Source organism: Hyperolius riggenbachi, chromosome 8 (assembly GCF_040937935.1).
Source record: "Hyperolius riggenbachi isolate aHypRig1 chromosome 8, aHypRig1.pri, whole genome shotgun sequence".
Lineage (NCBI taxonomy): Eukaryota > Metazoa > Chordata > Amphibia > Anura > Hyperoliidae > Hyperolius > Hyperolius riggenbachi.
Window position 1 is genome coordinate 282,134,682 of NC_090653.1, and position 13,790 is coordinate 282,148,471.

Here is a 13,790-nt window from a genome sequence, read left to right on the forward strand (position 1 = left end):
CAGCATATTCTACCTCTTCTCCCTGCAGCATATTCTACCTCTTCTCCCTGCAGCACATCCCTCCTCTTCTCCCTGCAGCATATTATTCCTCTTCTTCCTGCAGCACATCCCTCCTCTTCTCCCTGCAGATCATTCATCCTCTTCTTCTCCCTACAGCTCATTCCTTACTACAAATCCTGTGGCTAAGAGGTGGCGACCTGTGCTTCACTTATTACATGTGCTGCAGTTACCAGGATATGTATATGGAGAATTGCATGGCCCCCATCCACTGTCCTGGTACAAAAAAAAACACAGGACTGGCCCTTCAATCTCAACTTCCTAAACACATGGTGAAAGTACACAAATATAGTATAATGGCTCAGTCCAGTCACATGTGTCCAGCCATTGCATGCCACACCGTACCAGTGCGCCCCATCAGCGAAAATGCCAGATCTTAACTGAATGGAATTTGTCCTTAGTGATTTTATGATACAACGAATGTCTATGGAATAAGGGCGCCCCCTTTGGAATTTTACAGGAATTATAAGTGTGCCTCAGTCCTTAGAATTTCTATTCAGTAAGTTTAGATGCCAAAGCGCTCCTGAAGGTCCGGAAGATGATTTTGTTGTCAGCTCCAGTCAAGGCCACCCATCTGTTCTTTAACCACTTCAGCACACAGGGTTGTTCATTTTTTGCATCTGAGCAACTTTCACCTCCCATTCATTCACTGATAACTTTATCACTACTCATCACAATAAATTGATCTACATCTTGTTTTTCCCCACCAATTAGGCTTTCTTTGCGTGGTACATTTTGCTAAGAATTATTTTATTCTAAATCAATTTTAACAGGAATATTAAGAAAGAAATGGGAAAAAATCATTTCTCAGTTTTTGGCCATTCTAGTTTGAAATTAATACATGCTACCGTATTTAATACCCATGTATTTTTTTTGCCCATTTGTCCTGCTTATTACACCATTTAAATTATGCCCCTATCACAATGTATGGCGCCAATATTTTATTTGAAAATAAAGACGCATTTTTTTCAATTTGCGTCCATCACTATTTGCAAGCCTATAATTTAAAAGTTAATTTTTGGTGTGGGAGGTAAACAGCTAATTTTAAATGTAAAATAATGTATTTATTTAATAATAAATGGATGTGGGTGTAGTTTTACTATTTGGCCACAAGATGGCCACAGTCAAAAAGTCCTGGAAGTGTTCGATCTCGCGTCCAGGAGCAAGAACAGGACATTTTTTTTTTACTCAGAAAGACCGCAACCTCTGATAAGAGGCTGTCGGTTTTCCTGCGGGGGATTTTAATCAATGAATGGGATCTATAATCCCATTCATTGATCGCTCGGCTAACGGCCGGCGGCGGGAGCACGCTCGCCTTGCGGGAGCAAGCGCAGCCTATCTGAATGAGAATGTTCATGCAGATAGGCTTCACTGGCTAAATCCTCAGAATGCAAATGCTGAAGTGAAATCCATTATCTGGGGATTGGGCATAATGATGGCACAAAGTTTGAACAAAGTACTGAAACTCCTCTTTGGTTTTCAGTTTCCATTTACAAGCCTAAGGCCAGTTTCACACTGCTAGCCGGCGTTAGCGCATGCAGCATACTGGACCACCAAAAACAGCATTTGGGGACTTTCACGTTAATACGCGGTAATGCCCGTCTGGCAGCAGGCCAAGCAGGAAGTGAGGTTTTCTAGCGCTCACTTTCTGCAGCCGAAGAAACAAATTGCGCGGAAGTGTATTGATAATCATTGGTGGGCTTTCGAGTAGTTCACTACTCGAATTCGGAATTCAAATGAAGTCTAATGACTTCACGTGTGACCACAGGCAGCGGGGAGTTAACTTACCCAGAAGCCTTCAGGGCGTCTGTGTTCCATTGTGCATCATAGGCGTAAGGAAAGCCGCGTTACATTACCCACTAACGCACTTCCTTTTTCAAGCCGGAAGGAGGAAGCGCGGTAGTAAGTCATGGAACTCAGCTTTCATTACACCTATGACGCATAATGTAACGCAGACGCCCCAAAGATTTCAGGGTAAGTTAACTCCCTGCTGCCTGTGGTCACACCTGAAGTCATTAGACTTCATTTGAATTTGAGTAGTAAACTACTCGAAAGCCCATCGAGTATACGCCCAAGTATACGCTTCTACACATGCACTGCGCAATACTACCGCACAAACTGACTTCCGGTCCACCGCACATCGCCGCACAAGTTGACGGTAACATAGGTATTCCGCCATGTTGGTATGAAAGGACAAATAGACTTTCATTGGCGTAGCATTGGCCTACGATAAAACAGTGTGAAAAGAGGTCTTGTAGTCAATGATTACAGAAAGAAAAACATGTCTTCTCACGATTGTCACCTTTCCTTTGGAACTCTCTCCCATTGCCAGTCCCTCATGCTCTAAGCCTGGAAATCTTCAAATGTACCCTCAAGACACACCTTTTCAGACAAGCTTATACAGACATTTGCTATAGCTAGAATTCAAAGCTCACTGCATCTGCTAACCCCTTGTCTTCTCCCTCAGTGTCTCAACCCCACTAACCTCTAGATAGTAAGCTCACAAGGGCGGGGACCTCCCCCTCTGGTTTCCTGTTTCTGTGGAATTTATCAAATAAACATTTATCAGTATTGGTGATGTTATTCATTCAAACGACACATCTATTGTATGTATTGGCACTTGTGTCACTGATTGTCCTGGTTGTACAGTGTGTATCGGTGCCTGTGACACTGATTGTCCTGGTTGTACAGTGTGTATCGGTGCTCGTGACACTGATTGACCTGGTTGTATAGTATATTGAGGTGCTCATGTTTCTATGCTTCACATTGCTGTATGTTTTGTGCATTGTGCAGCGTAACAGTACACGTTAGCGCTCTATATATAATAATAATTAACTGTACGCACCATTCATTGACAAATTTTGGGTAACCCCGCAAACCGCTATTGGCACCGCACAGTTTTGCTAATCACGGCTGTGTGTGTGTGTGTGTGTGTGGGGGGGGGGGGGGTGGTGAGATGGGGCTTGTTAAGAGTTAGGCGTTAGGCATGGGGGGGGGGGGGAGAGTTTAAAGCTACATACTTACCCCACGATCCAGAGATCCCTGCGACATCCCATCTTCCTGGCGTCGGGTTTTGTGCGACGTCATATGTCGTGCGCCAACAGTTCAAGAGATTGTGGTACTATCTTAAAGATCCAATCCGCCGTGACGGTCATTATCTCGATGTGTCACTAAGCAATGTTTGTGCTAGTACCCACATTGCGATATCTCTTAAATGATCACTCGCCGCTCAAAAAGCCGCTGGGCGTCGGAAAAATTGTCAGAAAAATTGCGTCTTGGGTACAGCCCCTTAGAGTTAGACAAAGTGGGAGGGGGTTAAGAGTTAGGCATGGGGGGGGGGTTAAGGGTTAAGCATCGGTAAAAGTTGGGGTTAGGAATCGGCAGAGGGAGGGTTATGTGTGAGAGCAGGGTTAAGTTAGGATATAGTCAAATATCAGTAAATATTTTACTATAGGAATTCAATAGTAGAATATCGGCAATTTTACTGACATTCTACCAGCGGTAATATCCGGCACCGTCTTTTTCAGGCGCCTTTCCCCCATGTGTGTGATTTTGGGCCGACATAACAGACAGTGTAAGAGGAGCAGAGCTTGTTATAAAGCTGCAGCCTCAGCACCGGCGGGGGGTCCCGTAATACAGAATAATAATAGCCGCGTCCTCTGAGCTTCTACTTATAGAAGAGGAAATAAAGCAAGCAGAGCGGCCTGGTGAGGACCGTAAATGAGCCTCATCCATTGCGGCTGGCGCGTCACACACTCTTGTCGGAAATTTGAAATCGGCTGCTTAATTCTATTAATATTTTACAGGTAATGGCTGGTGGTCCGTCCCGCGTGCGGAGACGCCCGCTACGATGCCAGAACGCTGTACATTACATTCTATGCTGGCACTGGCAGCAGCGGGAGGGTATGGAGCATCCAGCAACGGCCTTATTTCATCACAAGCAGGGTGATTGCTTAAAGGGACTCCGAGCAGTGCAGAAACTATGGAAAGATGCATATCATTTTAAAGCTCTCTTTCTCCTCTTTCCAATGATATATAAACCGCCGCCCTACGCCTTTTAGTTTTCGCTAGTTTTCGGCCGTGATTTCAATCGCGAAAATAGAGAAAACTAAAAGGCGTAGGGCGACGATTTAGGTGTCGCCAGAAAGAGGAGAAAGAGATCTTTAAAATGATATCCATCTTTCCATAGTTACATTGTATTACACAGGGCGACTTTTTCTGCTGAATGGAGCTGCTGACACTGGGGAAAGTGTCGTCCTGTGTAATACAAGTAACTATGGAAAGATGGATATCATTTTAAAGCTCTCTTTCTCCTCTTTCTGACGACACCTAAATAGTCGCCCTACGCCTTTTAGTTTTCTCTATTTTCGTGATTGAAATCGCGGCCGCGGCAATTTCAATCGTGAAAATAGCAAAAACTAAAAGGCGTAGGGTGGTGGTTTATATATCATTGGAAAGAGGAGAAAGAGAGCTTTAAAATGATATGCATCATTCCATAGTTTCTGCACTGCTGGGAGTCCCTTTAACAAATAACAGCAAATCTGCCGCAAAGTAATGAGAACGCTGCGAGTCGCCAATCCCTCAACGTCACGAGACCCTCAATGCAACTCAGAGGTCTATAACGCTGACATCTCCTGCAGCACATTGCAGAGTACATAGTCATGTCACTGTCTGTCCTCAGAGGAGCTCACCGTCTAATCCCTACCATAGTCATAGTCTAATGTCCTACCATATTATTATTATGTATTTATATAGCACTGACATCTTCTGCAGCACTTTACAGAGTACATAGTCATGTCACTGACTGTCCTCAGAGGAGCTCACACTCTAATCCTACCATAGTCATAGTCCAATGTCCTACCATATTATTATTATGTATTTATATAGCACTGACATCTTCTGCAGCACATTACAGAGTACATAGCCATGTCACTGACTGTCCTCAGAGGAGCTCACACTCTAATCCCTACCATAGTCATATTCTAATGTCCTACCATATTATTATTATGTATTTATATAGCACTGACATCTTCTGCAGCACATTACAGAGTACATAGTCATGTCACTGACTGTCCTCAGAGGAGCTCACAATCTAATCTTACCATAGTCCTAGTCTAATGTCCTACCATATTATTATTATATATTTATATAGCACTGACATCTCCTGCAGCACATTACAGAGTACATAGTCATGTCACTGACTGTTCTCAGAGGGGCTCACAATCTAATCCTATCATAGTCATAGTGTAATGTCCTACCATATTATTATTATATATTTATATAGCACCAACATCTTCTGCAGCACTTTACAGAGTACATAGTCATGTCACTGACTGTCCTCAGAGGAGCTCACACTCTAATCCTACCATAGTCATAGTGTAATGTCCTACCATATTATTATTATGTATTTATATAGCACTGACATCTCCTGCAGCACTTTACAGGGTACATAGCCATGTCACTGACTGTCCTCAGAGAAGCTCACACTCTAATCCCGCCATAGTCATAGACTAATGTCCTACCATATTATTAGTATGTATTTATATAGCACTGACATCTCCTGCAGCACTGTACAGAGTACATAGTCATGTCACTGGCTGTCCTCAGAGGTGCTTACAGTCTAATCCTACCATAGTCATAGTGTAATGTCCTACCATATTATTATTATGTATTTATATAGCACTGACATCTCCTGCAGCACATTACAGAGTACATAGTCATGTCACTGACTGTTCTCAGAGGGGCTCACAATCTAATCCTATCATAGTCATAGTGTAATGTCCTACCATATTATTATTATATATTTATATAGCACCAACATCTTCTGCAGCACTTTACAGAGTACATAGTCATGTCACTGACTGTCCTCAGAGGAGCTCACACTCTAATCCTACCATAGTCATAGTGTAATGTCCTACCATATTATTATTATGTATTTATATAGCACTGACATCTCCTGCAGCACTTTACAGGGTACATAGCCATGTCACTGACTGTCCTCAGAGAAGCTCACACTCTAATCCCGCCATAGTCATAGACTAATGTCCTACCATATTATTAGTATGTATTTATATAGCACTGACATCTCCTGCAGCACTGTACAGAGTACATAGTCATGTCACTGGCTGTCCTCAGAGGTGCTTACAGTCTAATCCTACCATAGTCATAGTGTAATGTCCTACCATATTATTATTATGTATTTATATAGCACTGACATCTCCTGCAGCACATTACAGAGTACATAGTCATGTCACCGACTGTCCTCAGAGGAGCTCACACTCTAATCCCGCCATAGTCATAGACTAATGTCCTACCATATTATTATTATTATGTATTTATATAGCACTGACATCTTCTGCAGCACTTTGCAGAGTACATAGTCATGTCACTGACTGTCCTAAGAGGAGCTCACAATCTGAGGCCACCTGCTGGCTGCAGGGAAGAACTACACCATACCCAATAAAACTGGCGCCAGTCTACACATGGAATTTGTGCAAGGAGCCCCCTAGTGGCAGCACAATAGTTTTGTCTTGCCATAAATCATCACATATACCATCACGGTGATACGCCAGAACCGCAGCAGCCAAGAAGCGTGACAAACGGCGGTGATAAAACGCTCTTTAGTGCTCCGCCGGCAGTGCCTGAATATTTCATGGCGCACAGAGACTTCCTGGAAGAGGAGCCGTCACTTCGTCTTATAATTAATTTGTGGAATTAATCAGGAAAATTATTTCATTCTGTCAAAGTGTGACATTTCCTATTAAATGTCACATCCGGGCAAATTAATAAAGTCTCTGCCAGAGAAAATGTCCCGGGGGGGGGTATTTATTTCAGGGGTACGGAGAAAGTTGTGATGTGCGCAGAATTCCCCGCGGATCTGTCTGCGGAGCGAAATCCCGGCTCACAGAACTTTCCTAGGAACTTTTCATCGGTCTTCCCAGCTACCAATATGCTTCTCATTTTTCACTGTATCTGGAAGCAGATCTAAGGCGACTTTCACTGTAAAAACGGATCTGTTTTCCAATTAAAGGACCACTACTGCGAAAAAATTTTAAAGAATTAAAATACCTCTAAGCACATAAAAATAAGAAATACATTTCTTCCATAGTAAAATGAGCTATACTTAGGATACGAATCAGAGGCGCCAAAAGAGTAAAAATGTGACAAAATTTAAAAATGGGGGGAGATTGTTAGTCACGCCTCACCACCCATAAAACCAAGAACCAGTATAAGACTCAATGTTCAGATGAACAAAAATGATTTATTAGTACTCCCAGGTGCTACGCGTTTCACGGGCAAATCCCGCTTCCTCAGGCAATCAAACAGGAGTACAAGCTATTCAGGGTCTGGTATAGACTTAGCGCCTCAGTCTGACTGAGGCGCTAAGTCTATACCAGACCCTGAATGTTCATCTGAACATTGAGTCTTATACTGGTTCTTGGTTTTATGGGTGGTGAGGCGTGACTAACAATCTCCCCCCATTTTTAAATTTTGTCACATTTTTACTCTTTTGGCGCCTCTGATTCGTATCCTAAGAATAAGCGATCCACCTACGGTGGCAAGGATTTTTCCTGATTTCTATCTACAGAGAGCGACATCTTATACCTGAGTGGGGTCAGGTACTAATTCTCCCCACCGGCATATGGAGTGGTTGCCTAGGGGCAACCCATGTTTGTGAGTATAACCTTAATCAATTTATTATCCAACTGTTTGGCGATATTGCACAACTTGGGCTCTCGGTCTTGTTGTTTTTGTTTTCAAAGTGCAAAATGAGCTATACATTACTGACAGGTTTTTGACTAGTCCAGCACTTCATGGAGGATTCTCAGTATTTCATTTTTTCTTTCCAAAAGCACTTACAGGGCTGGGGCACACCGAGCGGCTTTTTGAGCATTTCTGCAGCTGCTGGCGGCTGCGGATACGCTGGGTCAATGTATCTCAATGGGGTGGGTCACACCAGAGCGGGAGGCATTTTGCTGAAACGCATACTCCCGGGGTAAGGCATTTTTTGGATTGCGGAGACGTTTCTGCCTCAATGTTAAGTATAGGAAAAACGCAAACCGCTCTGAAAAAGGCAGATCAGAGCGGTTTGCCAGGCGGTTTTGTTACAGAAGCTGTTCAGTAAGCCTTACTGTAACAGTATATGAAATGTACTACACTGAAATCCGCAGCAGCAATCCGCAAAACGCCTCATAAAAATAAAAAAAAAGTGTTTAAAAATCTGCTAGCATTTTGCAGATCTGCTAGCGGGTTTTGGTGTGCACCGGGCCATAGAAAGGATTTGTACAAAGATGCACCCCCCCCCCCCCCCCACACACACCACACACACATACCTGTTTGCACACTAGTCTGGCAGTTGGACTGAGCAACAGGGATGCTCATCCGGATCCCGGGTACCCGGGTAAACCCGGGTATCCGACCATTTTTACGGTATCCGGATCGGATCCGGAAACCTGGGCCGCTATCCGGATTCTATCCGGATATCTGGCTGCATAATCCGGGTACCCGCGGATATCCATCCAGATATCCAGATAGTGTAACTAAGGAGATGATGTCATTGAGCCAATCAGAGGGCTCCCAGCAGAAGCCCTAGCAACCAATCACAGAGGGGAACCCTGACCAGCCCCACTTGACCTCAATGAGCCAATCAGAGGCCTCCCAGCCTAAGCCCTGGCACCCAATCACAGAAGGGAACCCTGGCCAGCCCACCTGTATAGTAAGGAGGGCTGGCATGATGAGACAGATCGTCCTTGCTTGTGTGGTTGGCTGGCTGGCTGGTCATTGACAGACTTGCTCCAGTGCTGTTGGCTTAGCAAGTGCTGCCTGTATACAGTGATAAACCTAAAGCTTTGAGTGCTAAACATCTTCACTACACTATTGTTCTATTGGTTTTTTTTTAGCTAGCTAGCTTGTAATTTTTTTATTTCATTCACTCCGTTAGGTCCTGTCTGTGTCTGTGCAGGCCAGCAAGACAGTATAGGGAATAGGAGGATTACTGTGTTATTGTATTGTAGTTAGTACTGCAGTTAGTTTTTATGGTGGCGGGTACACACGGTGCGTTCCCGCACTCGATTTCCCGCTCGATTCCCATCGGCTCGATTATTTCTGAAATGTCCGATTTGCGTTTCGATGGATCGTTAGGTCAATTTGGCATGCTTTACATACAAATCGACCTAACGATCCATCGAAACGCAAATCGGACATGTCGGAAATAATAGAGTCAACGGGAATCGAGCGGGAAATCGAGTGCGGGAACTCTGAGGAGGAGGATGCGTCGGTGGGTCTGGCACGGAGGATCAGCATTGCAGACAGTGGCCGTGGAATGCGGGACCCACCACATCCTTCTGCCGCTACCACCAGCCGCACCACTCAACCCCCAACCGCCACAGGGAGAAAAGCCGCAGCATCCCATTCAGGCCGCAGGGGAGTCTTCACCTCCCCAATCTGGCCGCCACGGTGCCACAGGCCACTGCTGCTGAGACCGCCACCTATATTCAACCAAAAACACAATTGCGCTGTCATTTTTTTGGAGGTGTCTGGGCTGAAAACTGTCATGTCCCAGTTGTGCGAGTGGACACAATGTGGGCTGCACGACCGCTGTCTGGAACCTAGTCCTGATGTTAATTGACAGCTTTTTTTTTTTTTTTTCATTTTAGGTCCACCAAATAATTAATTAGTGTTTCCCTTTAAAAAAACATGATGCTACATGAATCATTTACCCTAAAAACCCCTTTAAAAGCTATTTAAAGGGCACTTCTGTTTTTTCTATCCGGATACCCGAATAGGTCGGGTACCCACGGGTAATTTGGTCGGATATCCGGATCCGATCCGGATATCCGCAAGGTCAGATCCGGATATCCGAATCGGATCCGGATATCTGGGTACCCGGATTCGGATGGGTAATGAAAAGCACTACCCGAGCATCCCTGCTGAGCAATTGCTGTTCACTAAATGCTTTTGAAAATAAAGAAAACCCTGAGAATCCCCCATGAGGAGATGGACTAGTCCAAAACCTGTTAGATTTCTATTACGTATAGGAGAAAAGTAATTTATAGCTCATTTTTCTTTGGGAGAAATGTACTTTGTGTTTTATGTATTTTACATTTTTATAATTTTTCGAGATAGTGGTTCTTTAACCTCCCTGGCGGTACGCAGTTTCAGATGCTGCATCCTGGGGGGGGGGGGTACATATAACGGCGGCGATCAGGTGGGATTGGGGGGGGAGCGGAGGCACTTGGGGGGGAATATTTAGCTAGCGAAGTGCTAGCTTAAGCATTTAAAACAATTTTTATTTTAAAAAATCCTCAGAGGGCCATGCGATCCTCTCCAGCGGCTAGCCCGACACTGTTTCGGGCTTACCGCCAGGGAGGTTAAAGGGATACTTAAGCCAATGGTAAAAAATCAGCTTTACTCACCTGGGGCTTCTACCAGCCGTACCCTCGCCGTCACTTGTGGATCCTCTGATCCCCCGCTGCCAGCTAGTCTCGTTTTTTGCTGACAGGCTTACTGTTCCTGCGCAGGCCTGGCCACGTGTCTCCTTCTTTGCGTTCCTGTCCGCAATAGCGCAGAACGCTATTGTGGACGGGAACGCCAATAAGGTTACCGTGGCCAAACCTACCGGCGAAACGAAACTAGCTGGCAGCGGGGGACCAGAGGATTAGTGAGTGGCTGCGAGGGCACAGGATGGCTGCAGGGGGCTGGTAGAAGCCCCAGGTGAGTAAAACTGATTTTTTTACCATTGGCTTAAGTATCCCTTTAAATGGTTCAGTTTTCTACATTGGGAATTCGTTTTTCATCTGCATCCATTCTGTCGTTACCCGCTCGATGTCTGCCGCCGTCCATTCGGATCATTTGCTGGAGCCGTTGAGGTCCTCTGCATGGAAAGAATGCTAGTATACTGATCCATGAGGCCCAGCAGGAGCAGCAGGCACACTCAGTGAACCAATGAGAATCTTCCTTGGGGAGGAACGATTCCCATTGGTCTATTGTCTGTGATTCAGACACTACTGCAGCCGAATAGATCAGCAGTGCTGCCAGGAAACTGGTATTGTTTAAAAGGAAATAAATACGACAGCCTCCATATCCCTCTCACCACAGTTGTCCTTTAAGCAGAAGCCAATGAACTTTTCTGTACAATTCTAGAATGTAGGAGAAAAGCCATGAAAATACGGGGATGCAAACAAGCTCCATGCAGATAGTGCCCAGGTCTAGATCCGGATGTGGGAGCCAGCACTGCAAGGCAAGAGCGTTATCCAGAGCAGGATCATGCAGCAGGCAACCTAGGTAGGTGCCTGGAGCTTGGTGGGTGTCAAAGGGCCCACCAGCCACCCTCTCTGACCTCTCTCCACTTCACCTTGGGGGGCCCAAATCTACTACCGTGCCTACAGCCCCATTATATCGTAATCCACTTCTGGTGCTATCCACGATATCACGGTGCCTAGTCCTAACCTATGTCTGAGCCTACTGAACCTTGCCTTTGTATAACCCTAATGTCACCCCTAGCTCATGCCTGAGGCTGGGAACACACTATACAGCGCATGAAAGGTTGCGTTTTGCTGCATATTCGTTTGTGCATTTGTCACAATGAAGTGTGTTTTCAGTGTGTTTGCGTCTAGCACATATGAACCACAAGGGTGGTTTTATGCATTTTCTATGTGTTTCTGATATGCGTTTTATGCACATTTTTTGGGAATGTGCCCAGCATAAAAACACATTTTTGCTGTCCTCTTTGGCTCTTCACTAGGAAGTCAACAGGAAGCGGAAATACATCATCAAACTTGGTTTTCGTACAAAACAAAAAATGCATAAAAAGCAATAAAAACGCTATACATCTATGTCACCATTGACATACTGTACATTGGGCTTGACTCACTAAAGCGTGCTAACACTTAGCACAACAGTGATAAGCCGCTTTGCACGTGATATCATGCGTGCTAAGGTATGACTTCGCGCAAACGGCGTTACGCTTCACGCGCAAAGTATCGTTATCATGTGCTAAGTTATTGTTATCACGTGCTAAGTTATTGTTATCACGTGCTAAGTATCGTTATCACGTGCTAAGCATCGTTATCTCGTGCTAAGCATCATTATCACGTGCTAAGTATCATTATCACATGCTAAGTATCATTATCACATGCTAAGTATCATTATCACGTGCTAAGTATCATCATCACATGCTAAGTATCATTATCACGTGCTAAGTATCATTATCACGTGCTAAGTATCATTATGACGTGCTAAGTATCATCATCACGTGCTAAGTATCATTATCACATTATAAGTATCGTTATCATGTGCTAAGCATCATCATCACGTGCTAAGTATCATTATCATGTGCTAAGTATCATTATCTCGTGCTAAGCATCGTTATCACATGCTAAGTATCATTATCACGTCCTAAGTATCATTATCTAGTGCTAAGTATCATCATCACGTGCTAAGTATCATTATCACGTGCTAAGTATCATCATCACGTGCTAAGTATCATTATCACGTGCTAAGTATCATTATCATGTGCTAAGTATCATTATCTCGCGCTCAGTATCATTATCACGTGCTAAGTATCTTTATCACGTGCTAAGTATCATTATCACGTGCTAAGCATCATTATCATGTGCTAAGTATCGTTATCACGTGCTAAGTATCGTTATCACGTGCTAAGTATCGTTATCACGTGCTAAGCATCGTTATGACGTGCTAAGTATCATTATCACGTGCTAAGCATCATTATCACGTGCTAAGTATCATTGTCATGTGCTAAGTATCGTTATCACGTGCTAAGTATCGTTATCACGTGCTAAGTATCGTTATCACGTGCTAAGCATCGTTATCACGTGCTAAGTATCATTATCACGTGCTAAGTATCGTTATCACGTGCTAAGTATCGTTATCACGTGCTAAGTATCGTTATCACGTGAAGTCACTGCAGATCACGCGAACGGTATGTAGATAAAAAATTATTACTCTATATATTACATATCGCGATTTGCGTTAAACTTTGCGCGCACCGTATTACATTAACACACATGTTAATGTAAGCACCATTGCTGATTTCATTGTCAAACTCTATCTTTTGATTGCGTGAAGCGCCATAGCTTTCAATGGCATTCCGCACCTAGTGCGTAAAGCGTAACGCCGTTCGCGCGATAAAACTTAACACATGAGCAGTGGAAACTATTTGCACGCATAATGCATTGCGCACTCGTTTGTGCGTGCTAAGCCTTTATCACGCTTTAGTGAATCAAGCCCATTATGTGCATTTTATATCGTTTTGTAAAAATATGTAGCAAGTTCTGCAAAACCCACACTGCAGAACGCAAACGCATGTTGCTGGACACTGCACCAGAAGTGGCCCATTTAACGCTAGCGCAGAACTACCTTACCGTCTGGGACCCACGGCAACCTGCGTCGGGCCGGAACTCATGTTAGTCTATTGTGACGCAGGATCATTTAACGATGTTGCGGTGCACATGCGCAGAAGCATATTGCATAATACACTTCCACATACCCGAAGCAGGAAGTGAGCGCAAGCGCATGTCACTTCCTGCTTGGCTGGTGGCCAGTCAGGGAGCACCGTTCACAAAGGCCTGGTGCACACCAAAAACCGCTAGCAGATCCGCAAAATGCTAGCAGATTTTGAAACGCTTTTTCTTATTTTTCTGTAGCGTTTCAGCTAGCATTTTGCGGATTGCTGCTGCGGTTTTCAGTATAGTAGATTTCTTATATTGTTACAG

General features: G+C 44.3%; 1 protein-coding gene across 10 annotated transcripts in view; it reads right to left on the bottom strand.

The window, feature by feature from the left end:
- The window catches only part of DAB2IP (DAB2 interacting protein), a 974,997-nt gene that overhangs the window by 520,330 nt on the left and 440,877 nt on the right, over positions 1-13,790 (bottom strand). Inside the window, exon 1 of one of the 10 annotated variants that reach the window (XM_068249027.1) lies at positions 8,391-8,573. The exons of the other annotated variants lie outside the window; for them this stretch is intronic. Coding sequence (XP_068105128.1) covers positions 8,391-8,439 — 49 coding nt within the window. The 5' untranslated portion in view covers positions 8,440-8,573. Of the gene's footprint in view, positions 1-8,390; positions 8,574-13,790 lie in introns of those variants that run through there. 10 annotated transcript variants of the gene reach the window in all.